We start from the raw sequence: 23908 nt of genomic DNA, 5'->3' as shown, positions 1-23908 counted from the left end.
AACAATTAAGCTATCCAGGGGCCTAAGCATGTGACACAAACTTTCCTATGCCATTTTATGCAAATTATTACCAACTTCTGTTCCAGGCATTCAAAGACAACACATTTGCAAAGAGTTGTGCATTTCTACACAGAAGTTGCAAAACATAAGTTACACACTGTCCAACACTTCATAAGAGGAGAAGACAAAATCAACCAGTGAGTACTGGTTATAAATACAAATACTACTCTCTCGGTAACCAAAAACCGTCTTTTTGATTACCAAGTGTGCAGTATTTGCAAAATCAACTATTTATGACATTATCTAAAGGTATAACAAAACTGATAGAGTATAAGAAGGTTCCTGGTCCTCCACATGGAAGATCAACACCCAAAGAAGTGAGGCAAGTTGAAAAATTTTATCATAAAGTGCCAACCATTTCTGTCTGCACTGCTTCCACTAGGCTTCATATTCCACATTCAACTTTGTATGATATCAAGACTAAGACCTTCAGAATCAAGTCCTATATCGTGCAGAAAACTCCAAAATATTTGAAGGATCAAGCTAAGCGATCCAAAAGTGGATGTCATAAAATTTACAAGAAAACAGTGTAAAAAGTACTCATAATGTATGATGAGACTTAAATTGCAGTGAACCCAAATAATGCATCATTTTGTCAATAGGAAAAGTAAAGATGAAGACAAAATTCGACCAAGGTTAAATTTATGATCTGGCAAGCAATAGATGAGATGGGAACATTTCAGAATCATTCATAATGGAAAGCACACTTATCTCAAAGACCTATCAGGAAGAATGTTTCCTAATAGGTCTTTGAGATAACGACTACTTTCCTTTATCCTTCAATAATACCTTCAATAAAATTAAAGATATTTTGTTCTGATCTGATAAGGCAAGTCTACACCATGCACAAATATGTTGTAACTACTTACAGGCAAAGAATATTGAATATGTGACAAGGCAGAATAATGCTCCAAGTGTTCCTCAAGCCAGGGAATCAAGCGATTCTGTCAGGAACTTGTGATGAAAAGTGGTAAAAGAATGTTTCAAATTATTGATTATGATGAAGTGTCAGATGCTAACTAATACGTATAAACATTGTATGAGACTTTCTCCCGTCATGTACACAATAAGTGAAATAAAAATGTTAAATAAATTGAAATTATTATATATTAATCAGAATAGTACTAACCCACATATACCTTAAGAGAGAGAATTTCTTCATACTACGTAAGAGTAAGCATTTTATTTAAGCAAAAGGTAAAAACTGATCCAATTCTAGAAAGACTGAATAAGACAGGTATTTGCATGCATAGCTTTTCTCATTATACCAGCTTTGGTAGCTTTCTTAAAAATCACGAAAGTTTTGCTTTTCCCAATTTGATGCAATGTTCCACTTTTTCTTGATGCAATGCTCACCAGTTTTCGGAATTTGCCAACAATAGACCAGAAGTGTTTTGTGAATTTAAAAAAAATGGCGGAAAAGATTCCTCAAGAAAATAATAATAAAATAATGCCATACAATAAAGTGATCTGACAAAAATGAAATAAGGATTGCAAATCATTCTATTTGAATGTATGTTCATGGTTCACAGCTTTCTAAAAGCAAGAAAAGCTTCCAAATGTGAATACCCCTAGCCTTAAAAACTGCATCTTACTTTAAACTGATTCAATTTTTTCATATTTTAAGCATAGTTTCTTTTGTGCACTCCTTCTTTACTACAGTTTCATGCAGTTTTATACTTCATAGGTCATACTAATACCCAAAATTGTGTTGAAAATATTTATGAACAAATTAACACTTAAAAAGTATCCACTATAAGTGTAAATTTGACTCCAATAAAACATTTGATAGTACGATTTGTTTTAATTTTAATCATAAAGTATTCCGTTTTAAACAGATTATAAATAACCCGAAATGTTTATGTTTTAAATATAATAATTCTTATACGAGTATTAAATGTTTTATCTAAATTCTCCGATTACTAATAGCTCGATATTAAAGTAGATAAACATTCTTCTTAACTGCATAAAGCCGACAAACTGGATGTCTACAATAAAATGCTCAATGACTTTTAATCCAGCAAATTCAATAAATTGAAGAATTAATGCATGATGTTTATCCAATGCACAAAAGCTACTGTACAATTAACTTAAGTATTTGTTTTATTTTTAAATTCAAATGTAATGTTAAATTAAATTTGCAAACATGGCTTTCTACGCGCAACCATAAATTTTCGTTCAAACTTAAAGATAGATAGTTAATGCAGTTGAAAATATTTAATTCTTTATTTGCTAGGTTAAAGGTTACTGATTATCTTATTCTTTTTGATGAATTCAATATGTAGTCCTATAATGAATGTGATGATAACTTGATTTGGAAATGTTTCACTGGCTTTGGAATGTCTATCTCCAAGAAATATGGCTGCATGAAAGCAAAGCAGTCATTTGCCAACTTTTTTTCAGCTTCTTATCCAGGTAGCATTGACCGTTACAATAATTCTGCAGAGAATTAAACGGCTATAAATATGATGAAGCAAGATCTGGAGAATATGGCAAGTGAACGAGTCCCAGCCTAGCTGCAGCAGGAGGAGGCAGATTGTCTTCTTACTGATATATGGTTTAGCGTTATCTAGATGAAACCAAACTCCCTTCCAGTTGGATAATATGGACAAATTTTGGCAATCCTTGTAGCCAGGTTATTGAGCATATTACAGAAGCTGTCACTATCAATCATTTTATCCAATAGCATGTAGTGATGATAAATGAAGCTTTGACAACAGCTACAACAACACCTTATTACTCAATGCTCGCTTAGACTTGATGGGTGGTGGTTCAACAAACATTACATAGGCACCTTGGGTAGTTGGATTGTCATAGTAAATCCATTTTTCATCATAGGTAAACAAAAGAACTGAAGAAGTGACAGTTCTGGTACTAAGCCAGTAGTGATACACCTAACCATTTCAGTGCCACACAAACTGCTGAGTGAGCAAAGCCAAGTTAAGGAGCTATCTTCTGTATGATACACGTATCCTCAGCAACCTGCTGACTCCGATCAATCTCCTCTAATCATCCAGATCACAGCTTGTCTTTGCTGCTTTAATCTCTAGACCTGAATAGAGCAAATTCTGACTATAGTCCTGTATAAACTTTTGCTAGATACACAATAGTCTGCTTCACAGAGGATATAAGCAAAAAGAAAAAAAAAATGGACTTGATCTTTTCATTGATTTTACCTGATTTTCTGTAAACTTTCTGACATTTATAGAGATTAAGAATAGTTTTGTTACAACTCTTTTAAAAGTTTGAACTACTTGAAAAAACTTTATAAATTCTTACCGTATTGTAAGAATCTATGTCATTTTTCTCATCTTAACTGTTGCTTGTGATGACTTCTTTTCCCAAGCAATCAGCCTTTGTGACAGATGTTGCTTTACAGCACACTTTTGTAGAAGTGTGCCATAAAGCATTGGTCAACTAGAAGCAACTCATCTAAAATGACTCTTAAAAAAACAACAAAAAGAATTTATTTTCCTACACATACACAGTAAGCAGACTCTGGACATCTCACCAGGAGAGACAATCAGTCGACCACAAGACAAGTATGAACAGCAGCAATGGCATCTTTATCCACTATCAGACATAACTGGGAGCTTCACTACAGAACCCTATCTCTTCCTGTATCATTGGCAGATAATGCAGAGGTTAATTTGCATGCATGCACAGCAAATGAAACCTATTTCTGTTTGATTACAGACAACTATCATGTTAGAATGTGAAGGACAAGTGATGAGCATGTCACTACACTTTTACTGTTGAGCACCATACTGCCCCCATTGTTAGCATGCTGATCTGGGGAGTCATGTCTCTATTAGTGAAGCAAGGGACATTGATGGTAAAGCTGTATGTTCAGCAAATCCTGCACCCTTGTATTGCCTTTCATGACAGCTGCAAACAGCCATTTTCCACCAAAATAATGCTTGGCCAAACGCAGCTAGGATTGTTTACACTTCCTTGGCCTGTCCAGTCTCCCGAATTGAAAAGGAAACATTCCAACCTGCACCCCTGTTTCAGTTGTGTTTTAAACACACACAACCCAGAGTTATTAAAGGAAAATTACAATACATCTTTCTAATTTTTTGTTCAGTTAACAAACTTATCATCTTTTAATATAAAATTAATTTATAAAATAAGAATACGGTTATCAAAAGTGATACTGATCATATTAATCTCGACATTCAAATATCAACACAACTGAAGAGATTAATATGACGAGTAGCATATAAACAAATTAATGTCTAATTAATACAAAATGACGTTTTCAAGAATTAAATATAAGAAATTTTTAAGTATAAAAACTACATACCTTACACAAACAGAAGAAACATGTGACGGGATAGTGTATTTACAGTCCATTATCATAGTTAATGTCTCACTATCATTTGCTTCTTGAAATGGAGCATGTCCACAAACTAGCATATATAAAATAACACCAAGACTCCATACATCTAAAATGACAAGAAACCAAATTAACTATATGAATACAAGCATCAATCGAGTCTTAATCCTAATAATCACGTGCAATTTGACAATACGTAAACAACATTCGGACTTCTTTAAAGTACATTTGCTTCTTATAATTAACGCTTCCTCGGTCTAAATAGGACACGTGTTTAAAGACATTTTCTTTAAACGTTACGTTTGATTCGCAAACAAATTTATTTACTTACGAATCCAATTGTTTCCCGTTTAAATTAAATTCGACGGATTTAATCTGTAGATGTAGCATTTATAGATTTGTAAAAATAAAAATCACATTTCATTCAAGTCTAAACTTAAATCTATTTTTACTTTGACCTAATTCTAACGATTTTTTATTCGTTTTCGTTCAAGGTTAATGTTTACACCTCGTTTTTTAAATACGTAAAAAATATACATCATCGCACAATAATCTGTTACAATTATCTATTTTTAATACATTGTTTAATAATAAATATTGAATTTTTAAAAGTTAAAAATATTGATTCGTTTAAAAGTATAGCATTTAGTAGACTACGATACCATGTGTAATATTCTACTCGTAAAACACGTTAATACACAAATTATTAATAAAATACTTTGTATCGTATTCAAAACCATAAACTATCTGTAGTCGTTTATAACTTAAATATATCTTCATCAAAACTTTATACAATTAATCGTCGATTTATACGGCAGATTAATTCTGTAAAATATCATAAAAATCAAAATTGTATGAATTAAGACCGATATATATATATAGGAAAAACACGAAACCTTGGAGCCTATTCTTCCCGAATAAGTGCCAATCTTAGTTTACGTGGTTATGATTTATACAAAACTTTCTCGAATCAACTTACTTCGTAAGTAAAGGGTTAGATGTAGTGTACATTAAATAATTATATTATTTATTCATATATTTAAAAACAAACATAAAATTGAGAAATAATAATTACGGTAAACCCTTGATTTAACAGACTGGATTTAGCGGGCAAAAAGTTTCCGTCCTATAGGAAAAATTTAAGCCTTTTTTTTTTTTGTTTGTGGACCACACTAAACGGGTGGACTAAGTATAGTATACATATTATTTTAATCATTCTTATATATTATAACAATCTTTTAACACATCTTGCACCTAAGTTTGTTATTAATATGCGTTTTTAATACACGATCAATTTAACACTCGACGACAACAGATACCCCCTTTTACCCAAAGCGGTCAGTTAAATCGAGGGTTTACTGCACTTGAATTTAGCATTTTCTCAAAATAATAGAAGCTCATTATTCTTTTGCATTATCATAGATATGTTTTTGTGTACTTAACCAAATCCTTGGTTATTTGGCTGTATTTTTCGTCATCCCTTCAAGTTTGTATTGTTTCACGGAGAATGCTCTCTACTTATCTGTTGGCAGATGACACGATCAACAACCTATCAGTTTCTTTAACAAAGGTACTAAACAACTGAGTTGTTTCTGTTCACATAACAAAACTGAAAGACGAGAAGACAAGAACACAATAAAAGTTGTTTCGGTAAAAGAAAAAATTAGTTAAAACACAAACACTCCTTATATCCCAAGCTCTACAGTGTGCTATTTATTTTCGAATGCAGAAAGGTTCTAGAACCCATATAAATAATAATAAATAAATAAATAAAAATCAAATTTACAGGTTATTTTACATTGATAATATTAATATAACAATATTACAAAGTATTAAAAAGTACATTCTAACTAAAATTAAATATTCAGTTTTAATACAAAATTAAAGTCAAACGATTACCAGGTTATATTGGCCTATATTACTACTATTATTATTAATTAAATGCTTAGTAATATGGCACTAGAGGCAGGCATTAGGTGCCATCTCTCGCTAATGCCTGTCTCTAGGAGCAAATTACTTAGCATTTAGTTAATAATAGTAATAGAGCCTGATATAACCTGGCGATTGTTTAGCTTTACTATATAACTATTGGGTTAAGATAAACAGCTTAACCCGATAGTATTTAACCGTATTAGGCTATATTTAAATATTCTAAGAATAATACATGATTAATTGAAGTAATTAATTAATCGGTACAAACTGATCATGTGCATCCTGAAGATCACTCTGCAAGTGACTGGGCAGAACCAAGTCATCAGTAAGCTGCAGTCAACCTTTCTACAGTTTCCAAGAGCAACTCTCTCTTTACACCAGCTGTGTCTATCAATCCAGTCTATGTAAATTATAAACAGCAGAGGTAATGTAATACAATCTTGGCAAAGTCCAACATGCATACTGAAGGGTTTTAACTTAACACTGTTTATACAAATATGCATATCTGAACATGCATAGATTTAATGGCTGGTGAGAGCTTGCCATTAATTCCAAATGCAAGCTTTCTTTTACATGCTCCAGCATTTCTCAAAAACTTGTTGGAGAACAAAGATTTGATTCATTGTGCTTCTGTCAGGTCAAAAACCACACTGCAACTTCCACATTTCCTTTCTAAACATTTAACATGTACATTTCCAGGGAGACTCAGTAGAGATGTCTTTCTCTTAAGGAGCTTCCCAGTTGCACTTTTTATTAAGCAAACAATATTCTCCTTCTCCCTAACATGACGAATGGTCTTCCAGAATACTTTATTTGCATTTGTATTGTCTAATTCTAGTTTCTGCCAAACAATTCCCCAAGCTTTCTCCTTTGATGATTTTACAATCTCTACTGCAGCTTTATGTCTCAATATACTGGCTTCATAGTCCAAGAAACCTTGAGCTTTGCCATACTAATTAAGCTCTCTTCTTTACGTATAAGGCCGCGACTCCACTAGCCGTAAAAGGGCCGTAAAACCCCTCACCGTAAAAGCTTTTACGCCCGAGCAGGTCGTAAAATATCATGGTCACGTGATTAAAAGCTTTTACGGTGAGGGGTTTTACGGCCCTTTTACGGCTAGTGGAGTCGCGGCCTAACAAACATTACAAAGCTTGATAAGTATATAGAAACATCACCAAACAGTTGCCTAAATAACCGGACTATAATTCCACTAATTTTAATAATTAATACTAAGTAATTTGCTACTAGAGGTAAATGTTAGGTGCTCCTCAGGAATTGCCTGATATCTAGAAGAAATATCAATTGTAAAAGCCTTTCTTACTGCTTCATTTTCCAAAGAATTCCACTTTAACATTTTAGGTTTCCAGATAAACAAGATTCATTTACTCACTGAAGTCTAAAGGTACATATAACTAGGTATGATCAGTTCTGCTCCTCTCTTCACTTGAAGATTCAATATTAAATCAGAAAGATCTGAAGAAAAAATATAGAAAACTATTGTAGATTACTGACCTGAAGTACCTATACCAGTTATATTTATAAATATCTCTGTGATGAAAAAAGATATTCATTATAGACATTCCATTCATGCAGGAAAAGTCCAATAATTTCAACTCATTCATCTGTATTAGAGAGTAGTTTCAATTACTTTCTCTCTTTCACTTAGAACAGTCATTGTTAGCATGTGCACTGTAAACATCCATCAACAAGGTGGATTCCATGTTTGCTACATGAGTAAAGACAGTATCATTCATCCAAGAAAGGTTGATACTCTGCCTCCAGACTAGGTAAATAGATCTGCACATTTTCCAGTATCTGAGCTTAAGATGTAAGATACACACACTTCCTCCTAAAGGAATCCAGACTTGAAGACTAACATATCTTTCAAATGAATGCCACTGCTTAAAGTTTGAATGCATGTGATGTAGTTAGTCTTTACTATAGGACTTTACCATCTTATAGTCGTTCTTGATTTATTTTGTCTCCTTTCTGTCCTCTGGCCAGTCTGGCATGCTTATCCCTATCACAAAAATTAATCTTATTTCTGCCAGTATTACCACACAGAACACTAAGGAAATGCAAATCCTCCCACCACAGTAAGGTTTTGTACTTATGCTAAAACAAAAATAAGCATACCAAAGACTAAACTTAGTACTTTCAAGAAATCCTATTCAATGCACTCTCCAGATAAATAAATCTATAATTGAGGTAGGTAGAGAAGTTTAAATACATCGAGATTGCATTCACAAGTGATGGAAAACAAGACATTAAAAATAGATACCCAAACTGCTATACTACAAGGACTAAACTGATCAATAATGCTCAAGAAAAAGCCTGGAATAAACAAGTATATAAGTATCTGAGTATATAAATCTTCATTTAATATACTTCATCTTAATGTAATATATAAAAGATTGCATCTTTATGTACTTTCTAGGCTTGTAATGATTGTTTATATAGTTTTCTTTTGCTACAAAAATTACAACGTCATGCCGCACTAAGTCAACAAACAAGTTACATCCACAACATATATAAGTAGACAAATACATGTAAAAATAATCCGATTCATAGATTTTATGTACAAATAATAAACTAAAACCAAACAATAGGATATGTAAATGCATGAAATACAACATATATTTTACGCAAATAATAAAGTTAACTTGAATGGATAACAAATCTTATTGTATTTATGGGACTTGTAATAGAACTTCCAAAATTTATCTGTGCTATAAAGTGTATTTTCTGTCTATTTTTCTCTGCATTATGAAAAGAACCACTCAGTTCCTGCTGAATGATTCTCTTCGTAGTGCACAGATAATTAAGAATCATCCAACTAAGAAATATCTATTTTTAAAGTTAATGGATTTAAATTATTGGAAAACAGCTTGTCAGATTGAATAAAACTCTCATAAATTTTGTATTTACAATTAAGCATTCAGACTTTTTAAATATATTGCCACAATACACTCAAACCTGTTTTTGCGCAGTCTTTTTTTTGTGCGATTTGTTTTGTGTGATTTTTTGTGTGCGGTATATGAATTTCAATCAAATTGGCATACTGCACAAAAATAATTGCACATATAAAAAATCGCACAAAAAAAGACCGCACAAAAACAGGTTTGAGTGTATACATTTAAAAATGACAAACTTATGAATAGAAGTTTTGTATTTAAAACTGTTTTATCTTGAAAATTTGAAATATCTTTATGCTATTTCATATAATATTTTTGCCTAAATAAGGAAATAACTTCATATTTGATGTAATAAATACATTAAGAATTAAAATTTATTTACCAAACCGCATTTGTTTTCACTCTACAGTCTATCGTTAGCTCAACAGAACTAAAAAACAAAAGAATTATAGCTTAAATTATAATTCAACCTAACGTATTATTTAACCGACTATTTTAAATCTAATTACATTCTTAAAATAGCCCATTAAATAATCCGACAGATTAGTTTATCAAACAAAAGAGCAGTTATAAATTGATTTATAACCGCTCTTTTGTCTTTCTTAAATAAATTTCTAGTTATTAATGGTCTGCCTTGTTCATAGCGTAACTTACTTTAAATAGTTGTTTTTCTTCTTCTTTTGCCTCTATTATACTAAATATATTCAGAATATCGTTTGAGAAATTAAAATCAATTACGTCAATTTAGCAATCATTATATTATAGATAAAGAAAATCTAAAAATGCATTATATTATTTTATGCATTTCTAGATTTAAACTGTATTAAATTTTTATAAATCCTAAGAAAATTCCGAATCGCTTCGACGATTTTAATGTGATCAAATTTAAAAAACTTAAACATTTTGTAAAGATCCAGTTTTAATACGAATACACTACTCCGCATCGGGATATATGTAACAACAGACATGGAACCAACTTCTGGTGCACATAATACAAAAAACGGACACTGCACAAATGTTTTCCGACTCATTCCGAGTTCTTCTTTGGGTGCGACAGAACAGTTACCCGACAAAACGTTACTGGAACAAACGTCTATTTGTAAAAATTATTTTAAAACACCGTAATTCAAACAACCTTTCAAAACTTTAAATGTAAATTTAATGCTACAAAAGCAATCACACGAAGATTATTTATGCATGTCGACCTTACATAGTCCTATTTCTCACATAATTAACTAAATATTGCTCAGTTTTCCATTCTATTTTAGGCTATGAATTAAACAATTAGTATAAAGGACTTATTATAATACTGTATATATATATATATATATATATATATATATATATATATATATTCTCTTATGTAAACCACTTATGGTACATTACTATATTACTAGCTACAAACAGTTAATAAACAGCAGTTAAATTAGGTAAATTAAATATTAATTCATTTTAAATAATAATAATTATTATTAACGCCGTCAAAAGTTAAACTTATCCAACGCAAATGTGTTACACTTAATTTTCTTGCAAGTTTAAAAGCTGATAAATAAATTCAGCGTGTGTTATGTATTACTCAAATTTCTATGAATTAAATTTAAAAAATTATATTTAAATATGTAATTTCATGATCTTTACATCTGTTTCGCTTAGATACTAGATTGTTTGTATATTATAGCATAAAGCTATGCACACATTGCCTATACGTTGCTAGTTGATATAACTACAATGGCCAAACTGCAGCTCTTCTACACCCTTATTGCAGCTCCTGTATAACAGATCCCTACCCTAAAGTTGGTCTGATGTATATGTATATAGTATATAAATTTGTATATAAAATATAATTCCAGTAAAGCAGTATAGGATATGGCTCTCATGTATTTCTGATACACATTATATGGCTCCTATTGTGACAAAGTTTGACTACCCGTAAATATAATTTGAACTATAAATAACCAGTATTTTAATAAATTAGAATATTTACAAGAAGGTAATACTACTTATAGCTAATCGAAATTATTTAGCAAATTAATTTATAATCTTAGAATAGATCAAAAAAATCAGGCAACCTTTGAATATTTACAGTGAACCCCCGATATAACGCACATGTCGGGCGGGAAACAACACCCGCATTATAAGGTGAACAGTGTTATACCGAGCAGTGTGGTGTAATGCGGTTCACCTCTTTACTTTAGCAATAATGTCAAGCTTTTCTTTTACTCATCATGCATACAATAATTAAACACTATTCAAAATACATGCAGGAATTCACAATACATACACAATTACTCAATATGCAGTAACAATAAAATGCGCTACTCACTAACGCCGCACGGACCCGTATAAACGTGTTCGAGCTTATCACGTCGTAAACATCGCCCGCGCTATAACCGAGTGCGCAGTATAGTGAGCAGCGCTATAAAGAAGGTCCACTGTATTTAGCTTAAAACTATTTTTTACATTCATTTTGTTTTTCAAATTTTATAACTTTGGATACAAGGGAAAGCTGACAAGATTCCCTCGAACTAATGACAACAAATTAGATTTCTTCTTACACTTTTATTAAAAGATTCGTCACCAAGCAAACACCATAAATACTTTTCAAAGTTTTGAGCTAATTTAAGAATTCTTCTTCTAGTTTAACTGATAAAATTAAACTTGAGAGATTCTGAAATGGAACACGTAGAAGATTAAGATAAATTGATAGAATTCAATCACCTTTTAATCATTTTCAATCACTAGAAGTCCAAGGAATAACATTATAATGACATGACCTTACATTTTAACCACTTGTCCATCACATATTAATAAAAATCTACATTGCCCTTTAAAAAACTGAAATGGAAACAAATGGAAGTCACCCTATAATTTATCCTTATACGCAGGAACACAGTGTTCGTAAAGCATGAGAAATTTGTTTTTTAGGTCTTGACTGGATTTTCTTTTCATTAATCTTCAACAGATAAGCGACCTAAAAGGAAAGGTCAGTGCCATCGCCACTTTTCCTGCCACTGAAAATGAATAAAAGCGATCGAATTTGACAAATTTGTCTCGATTTTTTATTACAAGCTAAAAGTTGTCCTTTGAAAATTTTATTAATCTTACCTTATATACATTTATAATATATATATATATATTGAATTTAATTCAAAGAAAACACAGAAACTCGTTTATTTTAAAGTTAATTATTTCATATAAACAAGAGATAGGCAGCCCAACTAATCTAGTCGACGTACGCTTTCGCACATACGAAATATATTTATTACATTTTAGGCAAATAAGATAATGCTGTAAATTTAAATTTTCGAGAGAATATTCTAATCTACATAATCGATGACAATGTAGAAATTAAAAAGAGCCAAAAAGTTAAGTATTTATGAATTATTCCATTCATTTATATATAAAGAGTGAATAATTCTATAAAAATATTGAATATTCTTGTATAAAAAATATTTTTTTAATCTTTTTTACGTAGGAAGAATTATTTTATGCTTATGTAATCATTGACTGCAGTAATATTTTTATCTATTACTATTAATCTTGTGTCATGACATCATTTTAAAACAAGTGCTATTTTCGGTATTTTTTGATTAGCAATCCATTTAATTTATAAATTATTAATTCTGCTTCTAAAGTCACAAAGCATGCTAATTTTTTCTTAATTATAAAATAAGCAAATGTAAATTACAGAAGTTAATTTATAATTATATATATATATTTTTAGATAATCTTATCTAAAGATCTATACAAATGTAAATTTTTAATTTAAATGTAGCATCAACATTTGTTGTATGGAATAAGAATCTATAATATTTAAAAACTGAAAACATGGAATACAAAAAAACAAGTTTTGAATTATTTAAGTTATTTACCGTCGTCGAAACTGTAAAAACAAAGAAAACGTCGTCCGATCGTTTCAATTTTATCGTTATCTCTAGACTTAGAAATTTAAAATCGACGTACCGAAGAGAATGGAAATTTTCGAGCCGCCTAAACCGACAAATATTACAAACAAGGGATATTACGTGCATTGATCTGGCTATACGAATTTAAATTTCGTCTCGTTCTAATTTTAAAAATTGCGAATTTCAATTTATTCCGATAGGCAGCGACTGACAATGATACATTTGTATATAAAAGAATGATACATTTGTATTCGCGACAAAAGGCTAGATAATAAAAAATACTTTTTAAATACATAGTATTCTTTTTCCTTTTAAAGTATCAACATTAAAACTAAGAAATAAAATTTTTTTCCCCTCCAGCTATACTATTAATACATGTCTTGCTCTTTGTTTCCTTATGCAGATTGACTACATTTACATTTCGCCAGATAATTATTAAAAACTTTCATTATCTCTTTGCAATATATGTTCCGCTACTTCCACTCTGATCTTGAAAACAACTATTATTTCTTTAATTCCGCTTTCATTATTTAAAGCGGTATTCGAAATTATTCTCCCTCTTCTTTGGGGCGGCGCAAATGATTATTTATAAATTTCACTTCTGCATAAATGAAAACTGACGAATATACTCATTTCTTAACGCAGAGCGATATATTTTTAGCTTTCCTATTTTGTTTTTATCGTCTCCAACTTATTATTACATATAACTTGATTCAAATAAAATGACTACATTAAGAACAAAAACTTCTGATTCTCTTTTCTCGCCGGATACGTTAAAAAATATAAATATTCATATAACAATCATTTTTCTAGAAGCGAGATCAATATAAAAAGGCCATTTAGGATTTTTAATTAGTTGACATTAGACTGAATCATATTGTAGTTGATTGAATCAATGTAGAAATATATTGAAACACTTACTATATTGGATCAGACTTTTAGAATAATAACTATTATTATTAGGATGACCGTATGTAGTGTTATGAACAAGACAGTACCGCTTTTTTCTAGTTTATATATTAAACATATTTGTATGTTGTATTCCAAATTTTTGATATGTTAGAAAATGTTCCTTCTGTGATAATAGTAAGTTTCAATGGACGTCGCCAGGGAAACAACCGGATGGCAAGAAATACAGAATTTAAGGAACACATAAGACAAACAGAAACAAACAATATTTGATTGCTTCTTATTCTTTCTTTTGCTCTTTGGGATTAAACACAAAATTGCTATGTAGAACTTATGTACAACTGTTCCTGTACGATAAATTCTACATAGCAAGTTTGTGCTTACTCTCAAAGAAACAAACAAAATTTCATTATTCAATCAATGGGCACTTAAAAAAAAATAATAATAATAGCGAGGTTGAGGCTGAAGTTTTAAACACGAAAACGTGTACATCGGACGTTCGGCGCCGCTTTCCCGTAAGCCTAGAAGTTTGACAGTGGCGTTTGGAATGTCAAGCATGATTACACTGACTTTCCAAATGCCATTGTCAAACTTCTAGGCTTACAGGAAAGCGGCGCCGAACGTCCGACTTTCGCGTTTAAAACTTCGGCCTCAACCTCGCTAATGACGACTAAACTCTTGAAAAAATAGCAAAGGAAAAAAAATAAATGTAGCTGATTAAGTCTAAATGCTTAATGAAATGTATGAAAAGGATCTTGAATTCCAAGATTTTAATCAATTGATAGAATTATTTGCCAGTAAATACAGCTTCTGTAGAAATGAATTCGTGTGATCAAAAGACAAATTAAGTTTAATTATTAAAGCCATGAAAATGATGCTAATTATGAAGCAAAATTGAAACTTACAGTGCAGTAAGTTTCATAGTAAAATTGCAAATGAGTGGAACTTAATCAAAATAAGTTCAACTGAAAAATATGCTTCTACTTAAACCTAACTATTAAATTGGATATTAAATTATATTGTAATAAAATTAACATATTTTTCATTATTAGATTTCAAAAATAAAATCGTTTAGAAAAACTTATATACAGTGAACTCACCTTAAAACAAACACCAATAAAGCAAATTCTCGTGTTAAAGCGAATTTTACCTTTTCCCCCCGGCAAAATGCCATTGTCACAACATTAATTTTAACATGATAAATTAAACAAAAATTTTACCAGAATATGTTAAACTGAACTTTAAATTAACTTCACAACCCTCAAGAAATAATCCTATTTCCAATAATGATTTTATTGTTCCAATCAAAAGTGTAAAAACCAAAGTGGTACTGTAATAAACGTTCTCCTAGCAAGCAAAGACGAATTTGACCTCCAATTATAAAGCAATTCAAACGTCTGGTTTTAGCCGACCATTCTACTATACTTAAAAAGTAAGGTTTAGAGTTTAAGGACACCTAACCCTCAAATGGACGCAGTCTCGTGCAAGCATGTACTTGCATGGAACTGAATATTGAGGTGTGCATGTAGATGATGCCAGATTTGCCTCCTTTTTTACTCTTTTGGAACCAAAAATATTTTCTATTGTTCCATACTTAATTGACAAATATCTTCTTCTCATTTTGTTTGATTTGAAAATCATTTTACATCATTAATTTATATTTAACTTTATTTAGTAAATTAATCCAAAATATTACAATTTAGAATTTTTGATTACCTATTAATCCTTAAGTTTTAAGTTATAAAGCCTTGACCTTGACCGTGAAAATCGTTCGTACGAATTTCCAATAAAGCAAACTAACTACAGTTCCCCTAGCAATTCGTATTAATGAGTCGACCACATTCTTTTTGTCACTAAATCAATAAGACACGACGTACTAAAAATTAATAATATTATCTATATTTCTTGACAAAATTTTAATAAGAGGAGGCCTGTATTTACCAGCTGTGGCTCCCATCCTGTTTTGGCATCAAGAATTATAGTCAGCCTAGTATAAAAAACTACGTATCTATATCCAATGCCTGATATTTTAATTGTTTAAATAACCGCTTTCTTATGCATACTGTTGCAAAAACAACTGACACTGTAAACTGGCAAGCAAAAGTAATCAAATTCTGCACATGGAATAGCAGTAAGGAAAAAAAAACTTTATTACAATATTACAGTACAAGGATACAACGCTCAGGAACCATAAACCTACTAAGCGCACAACTGGAGTATCTGTATAACTACCATCTTTGTTTCTCCAGCAGATTAACAAATGTTTTTGACTGCTTTCGTCGGCCATCTTCAGGTCCATCAAACGTCAACTGAATGCAACTTTTCTCAGTAGAATATTTACTTGAAAGAGGAAAATTCTGCTGGAAAGAGTTCCATTTAGCTGATGAAGGCAGCCAAAAATATTTGTTGTTAATTAATCAAATAAATTAATCTGCTGGATAAACAAAGGTTTGTGATAGTTGACGATGAACTATTTTGCTACAGTTGTTGCATATTATTAAGTTGTAAACCCATCACTGTCGCTGACATACTTGCATTAATTGCCACAGTGTGTTTGCCATTTTCTGATTTTTAACATTCGTGATGAAATTGGTCTTCAATGATGTATCTTTGTGCTGTACAATAATAATAAATTTTAAATTTTTTTGCTGCCATTCCACGCACATAATCTGATCACCATTGTACGCTGGCTATAAGGTTCATTAATTTACAGCAGAATGTATATATGTATAAACAATGTTCATTTATAATAATTTGTTATTAATATAAATTTCAAATTAGGATAAGATTGATAACTCTCATATCATAAAATATATATTTATAGTTTAGCCGTAAAACTACACTGTCCTCGATGAAAGTGAATGTAACAACAAATACGTAATCACAATATTTGGAAATACCTGACAAAATAAGGAACTAAAATAGTTACATTCAAGTACTTTCACTTTTTAAAAAAGTACTTTTGTTAAAAAAGTGAAAGTACTTACACACGACTAATTGGAATAAGCAATTCTGCAAAACTAAAATGACTCTTCAATATAAGTTATTATATAAGGAATTAGTATTTTAATATAAGCAAATTTAGCATATCACTAAATTTACACATTATAAAATAATGATAAAATTAAAAATAATGATAAAATTTACGTGAATCAGTAACTATTACACACAATAGTTACAAAGATTACTGAAATTCGAGATACTAATACATACAGATTGAATTATCATTTAGTTATGAATAAATTCTGAAGACATAGCATAATGAAATTATTATCCTAAAGGTGATTTTATTTAAAACAGAGGTAACTGAATGTTAGATTAGCAATCTATAAAGTAATTTTTTACGCAGAGATTAATATTTTTGGTACTATTAATGCAATACATGTACAAAAATACTACTCGCAATAATGGGATGAGATGAACGACATAAAAACATCCTTTTTTTCGAACCGGCAAGCAATTTTAATGTACAGACAAACATTTTCAACCTACTAATAGGCCTGCATCATTTGTCTCTACATTAAGATTTGTTCGTTTAAAGATAAGATTGTTTTTTGTTGCAAATATACGTGTATGAATTAGTAAAACTACATTATTCATAATTTCATAACACACGTAGTATTGATTCATTACTTAATAAGAAAGTTCTTGACTATCAAGTTCATTTCTATCAATCCTTCCTATTTAGTGCTTTTCAGCAATTGTTGTTATGCTTTATATCAACAGTAGAAAAAACGGCAACGAATAAATGCAATTATTTATTCAGACAAAGACGTCGGCAAATAATTATTTAATTTCCTCGAGCATCACAGATACGTACTACATTATTTTAAGATAGATCTATTTTTAAAGCATGATTGAAATTTAATGTCTAAAATATATACAGCAATAACACACCTTCGATTGCCTTATACCATCGGGCTAAAATTTGGTAATAATAATTATAAATTACTAATGAATTTGACCCTAGAGTGAGGCATTAGGTGCTATCTTGTATTAAATTTAATTAAATAATTTTATATTAAACTGGAAGAAACAAATTGCCCGATGGTATATAGCAATTGGAGGTGTGTTATTGAAATGTGTCGGGTAGTTAAGATGTTTATATTTATATATATACAACAACGTACGTTTAATAAAAATATCAATAATTTTTTCTATGTAATGTTGTCAGGTCTACTGCCAAGCAGTAGAAAACTACTGTATAAAATTTAGCTACTGTTTTTACAATTAATATGAATGTATAAATATTTCCCGTTTTCTACTTTGTTGTAGATCTTCAGAATATTTTTTTCTTAATTCCCAAATACTTTCAAGCCTTCTGAACTTTGTAAACTTTGAATTCTAGAGTTTCCTAATTCCTATCCCTAATGATTAGACAAAAGACTTGAAAGTACTGTACACGAGAATAAAGAAAAGTATTCTAAAGATCACAGACAAAATAGGAAAGTGGATTTTGACAATTGAAAAAGTGAATTCCGGCATATAATTCTTAAGAATAAGAAAAAAGCAAATATATTATATATTTTTGTGCTAAAATATCTTACAAGACAATGAAAAATATTATATATTTTCGTAATGCATCTTACAAAAAACTATATCGGTACGATGCATTCCAGAAAGGATATGCCTATTTATCTAATGTACCGTACCTACATTACTAAATCCAAGCTCAGTACCTCCAAAACAAATTTTTAAATTGTAACCTTCAACTTTTTAAATGCATATTATATAAATACGAATGCATAATAATTACATAACTCGTAATAATAGTAAATTAATCATGCAATCATTATGTATTTTACTTTAAATAATAATTTTGATATTTTTTAGTGTTGCTTTTACAATCTGCAGGATTTTATCGGGCTACTTAATAAATCAAAATCAAAGCAATTCGGCTAGATTGGTAGGCAGTTGCCTTTAGTGGCAATTAGATTATTTTTCACATTAGCTATTTTACATCTTTATCTTATATGTCAACATCAATGAATCAATATTTTTATATAATTAACACAGATAGTAATATCTTATTAGTAATTTCTTTAATATAAAGTTAAATATATTTAATGAAAAAAGGAATTAAAAATCCTTTGTTTTATGGTAATGATTAACACATCAAACATTCTGTTCATTCCAGTTTATCAATTTTAAGTTTAAAGTCGAATCCATAAAATAATCAATGTTGACATATGCCATAATTTAATGCAGATAACCTGCAGCAGCAGCAGCAGAAACACGCAACTTAAACTGGCAAATTCCCTGCAGAAAATTTCTAGAATAAAATAAAACCTTTGCATAACTGGCACCATATGCTTCACCATAACTAAATTCGAATATTCTGTAATAATAATCAAATTATTAAAGTCAGATTATTCAGACTATATTTCGGCTAGCTAACAATTAATATAAAAATTTGATATAATGACGGTAACTTGGAATATTGAAAACATTTACCTTAAAAGTAATGAAAACTTAACACCAAAAAGTATGTTTTTCTTTGCTTTGAGTTAATAGGGAGGTCGAGGCCAAAGTTTTAAACGCAAAAACACGTACGTCGGACGTTCGGCGCTGCTTTCCCGTAAGCCTAGAAGTTTGACAGTGGCATTTGGAATGTCGAGCACGATTCCACTGACTCTCCAAACACCATTGTCAAACTTCTAGGCTTACAGGAAAACAGTGTTAAACGTCCAATGTACACATTTTCGCATTTAAAACTTTGGCCTCAACCTCGCTAATATTTGTGACATATGACTTGTATATATATATTTTTAATTTTAATTTTAAGAAGTACAATATAATTACGATTATCTTTTAATTTAACCATTATGTTAATCCATCACTGTCTGATTTTGTATGCTAATAAATAAGATAATAGTTTATATCTTAACAGTTTGTGCAGATCAACTTTTAGACATCATTCCAAAGTCAAATTTTCAAAAATCATGCACAGGTATGTCATAAAGGAGAAAAATTTAAAGTCGTAAAAAAAAAAAAAAAATTAGAAATTCACATGTATATTTTTTTGTTTGTTGTTGTTTATTACGACAGCCACAATATACGACGTACTCATATTAGTATTTTGTAGTTAACAGGAAATCATTATCTCTTTTCAAAAAATCTGGTTAATGTTACCCTTGGTGCCAAGATGGCAGTGTCTCTGATTCCAGCAAGGAAACAGTGGGACGCACGTTCTAACCTAACCTAACCTATTCTAATAATTTGGTTGCTAATAATTATGGTGATTTATTAGAATAGATTAGGTTAGGTTAGAACGTGCGTCCCACTGTTTCCTTGCTGGAATCAGAGACGAGCCGCCATCTTGGCACCAAGAGTAACATTAACCTTAAAGGCTTTATATTATATTTTGAAACATTTCAAAAGTTTTCTTCGATATGCCATCAATTTTTCATCATTATTTAATCTCAAATTTTCCCATTTTCAGTAATCAAAGCTTAACTAGGTTAACTATAAATTTATTATAAGAAATTTATATATCATATCTATTTGAAATCAACTCCTATTTTTATTTTTAATGAAATTCTCTTATCAAACATTGAGTTTTTATAGAAAGGTCATCAAACAGATTATTAAATATTTAACAAACATAAAACCACATTTTTAAATTCTAATGAGCACATTCCAAAATATTTTTAAATATTTAATAATACATAATAGCTGATATAGAATGAATTTATATTCATTTCAATATGAGTCCAATATTACTGGCAAGTGAGAATTTATTACAATAATCATAACATATTGTCTAACCGATAATTAGATAATTTATCCTCTAAAAACATTTCAACTATCATATTTCTTATAGAAAGCACATTAATTACCTTAATTCCGCACGATAATATCCGTGGAATTAAATTATACATTTAAAAATATTCTAGGTCTGAGATACCATATTACAACAGAACTTCCTCACGATCAGATAGTAGTAATTCATTTCCTTATTGCAATTACTATGTCATCAAGACACTTTAAGCAATTAAGAATGTTATGGAAATAAGTTTGTATAATTTTATAGCTTTACGCCTACACATTGTATATGTTTTCATTTATTTTATCATTATAATACTATTGCAAATGAACTCCTATTTTTACATAATTAATGAAAACAATCCATAATCTTGTTTTTAATTTTCGCATTTATAAATCATCATTATTTAACAATTATTTAAAATAGCTTTGACGAGACAGAGTGAGTTATAAGGTTTCCATTCATTTCCTGTATGTATTTATAACACCAAATGTAATATCTAACTATACAGTGTTGATCAAAATGGCAATAAATAATAATACAATTTGAAAGAGGTTCATTTAGAAGCACTCAAGATTGCTTTTAAAAGGCTGAAAACATTCTGATACTAAGATTTGTTGCCTGAAGTTTAGTGTTTTAATATAACAACATAATTGAAATATTGTCTAATATACAATCTTTCTTAAATAAAACCGCCTTCCTTATAAAAGAACCTATACAAAAATTTTATTAGCCTTCATGAAGAAAACATTAAGTTCAATTCCAACCATGTATATGTATGCCATTGTAATCGCAAGTACTTTAAAAACAATACCGTGTACTTTTTTGTTAATTATATTTTATTAATTTATGTTTAATATAATTTTTTTATAATGCTAGTTTGTTGATATCTAGAATGTATATGTTTGCAGTAAACTAAACTTTATTTTAGACGACTTCCAAATTCTGCAAGCAAGCTGTTTAATAGTAATGAGACTTATCATCATCCTTTACATTTGCAATCATATTAAATAAGTTTGTTACATCCTGATCATCACTATTTCTTTAAAATTCACAAATTCATACAAAATGAATAGTTGTAACAATAAACACAAACTTAAGAATCCTAATAGGACTAATAAAGTTCAAGGAGTCGCACTGAGACTCCTTGAACTTTATTATTCCTATTAGAACTCAAGTCTATGTTAAATTATAAGTCATTGGTTAGAAAAATTTGTTCTAAAATCTTCAATTTTATATTTCAGTTTTCTACATCTGGTCCAAAATTTTCATGCATTAAACCCTCAAAAAAGAAATAAAATATCATTTTCTAATGTTTCAATACAGTTTGATAAGCCTCGTATATCTCCATCAATTGGTAGTTTTGAGATAATTATTTAATTAAAATATAATTTCATTTTGTATCTAAAGATAGTTAACAACAAAAATAAAAACAATCATGCAAGTAATTATTTTGTTTACATTAGTATTGATTTTGTAATTTACAAATTAAATATGAAAGCTTATTTACAAAATAATGGATTACAAACTATACATATGCATAACATTAGTAGGATCATTTTTAAATATTAAAACTTTAAATTTACGTTTTATAATGAATTACGAACTACCGTATTTTCAAGTGAAGATCTGTCACAGCAGCAATATTAAATATCTAAGCTTGAATGTAAGTAAACAAACACGCACGTCATTAACAATTAGACGTAACTATTTGGCTTCACCGAATAAATCCTCGGCATTTCGTTCTATATATAAACTCGAATCCTACGTAACGTATTAAGTTTACGTAACATTTACCGTAAATACCGCAGCGGGCGAACGTTTTAGAATTTTGCCGAACACTTGCGTACGTTATAAATAATTCTAAAAGACGAGTCAAAACTTATTATTAACCGGATTCCGATAAACTTACCGACTTTGGGAGCGTCGTAGGAATCGCCAAGCAGTATCTCCGGCGCCGAATAAGCCAGGGAACCACAGGAAGTCTCCAACTTCTGTCCGGGGCAGAACTTATTACTGAAACCGAAATCAGTCAATTTAACCATACCTAATTTCTCGAAAAAGACAACATTCTCCGGCTTTAAATCTCTGTGTACGACGTGCAACCTATGGCAATACGATATGGCATGGACTATTTGCTTAAAATATTTTTTGGCAGTTTCCTCGTCGACTCCCTTTTCGTGTTTCATAATATAATCGTACATATCACCACCGTCTCCCAACTCCAAGATCAGGTATAGTTTAGTCTGAGTGTCTATGACCTCATACAATCTAACCACGTTGGGATGCTGCACGAGCTTCATGCACCGGACCTCCTGAAACAGATGGGCTCTGGACACTTCATCTAATTTGGTTTTGTCGATCACTTTGACTGCAACTTGTTCTCCGGTGAAGACGTGTTTGGCCAATTTGACAACAGCAAAATGGCCGCGGCCAAGAGTGTCGCCCAGATCATAGAGGCCGGCTATTTTACCGTCGTAATGAGTGTAACTTTTACTCTTACTCATCGTATGTTTATCTTACTTTTGCTTACGTTGTTTATATTTGTTTTCTTTAAACGTTTCCGTCGGTCGATTTTTCTTCTTCCGTCCAATTTCGGTTCATTTGCCTTTCCGTCGTCTTACTGATCTGGGAGGACATCTACTGAGCATGCGTGCTGGAGGATGGTCACGTGTCTACTGTCTTCCGCAGTGGTTAGGACTTTTTTTTTCGAGAAAAAATTATTTAGATTCTTTTAAAGTATTTTTAGAAAATTAAATCGTAACTCTATTTTAGACGTCGATGATAATTTTAAATAATTACGATTATTTTTCGTAACGGTTAAAAATAATAATCGATTAAAATATTTATCGATTCGAATGATTTTTATGATTTCTATGATTCGAAAACGTTCTCTAAATTCAAACTTTTAAAATTTTTTACATTTTAAATAATAAAAATAAACTAATAAATTTTAATATATAATTTTTAGTAACGATAATTTAATTGTTTATAAGAAAATTAATATCGTTTTCGGCAATCGTATAATTGCTGGAAACGTGTTGTGACTTTATTTAAAACTATTTCGCCCTGTGGGCACTAA

General features: G+C 30.3%; 1 protein-coding gene across 1 annotated transcript in view; it reads right to left on the bottom strand.

Moving 5' to 3' along the window:
• Snrk (SNF related kinase) overlaps positions 1 to 23644 on the bottom strand; it is a 36532-nt gene extending 12888 nt beyond the window's left edge. Inside the window, exons 1-2 of the mRNA XM_067283259.1 lie at positions 22739 to 23644; positions 4367 to 4508 (exon numbers count right to left, since the gene is read on the bottom strand). Of these exons, the coding sequence (XP_067139360.1) occupies positions 4367 to 4508; positions 22739 to 23333 (737 nt within the window). The 5' untranslated portion in view covers positions 23334 to 23644. The remainder of the gene's footprint in view (positions 1 to 4366; positions 4509 to 22738) is intronic.
• Between the last annotated feature and the right edge of the window lie 264 nt (positions 23645 to 23908).

This window comes from Centruroides vittatus, unplaced genomic scaffold (assembly GCF_030686945.1).
Source record: "Centruroides vittatus isolate TY-2023 unplaced genomic scaffold, ASM3068694v2 contig_1213, whole genome shotgun sequence".
Classification (NCBI taxonomy): Eukaryota; Metazoa; Arthropoda; class Arachnida; order Scorpiones; family Buthidae; genus Centruroides; species Centruroides vittatus.
Note: the sequence above shows the minus strand (reverse complement) of the source record. Positions and strands in the feature narration are given on the sequence as shown.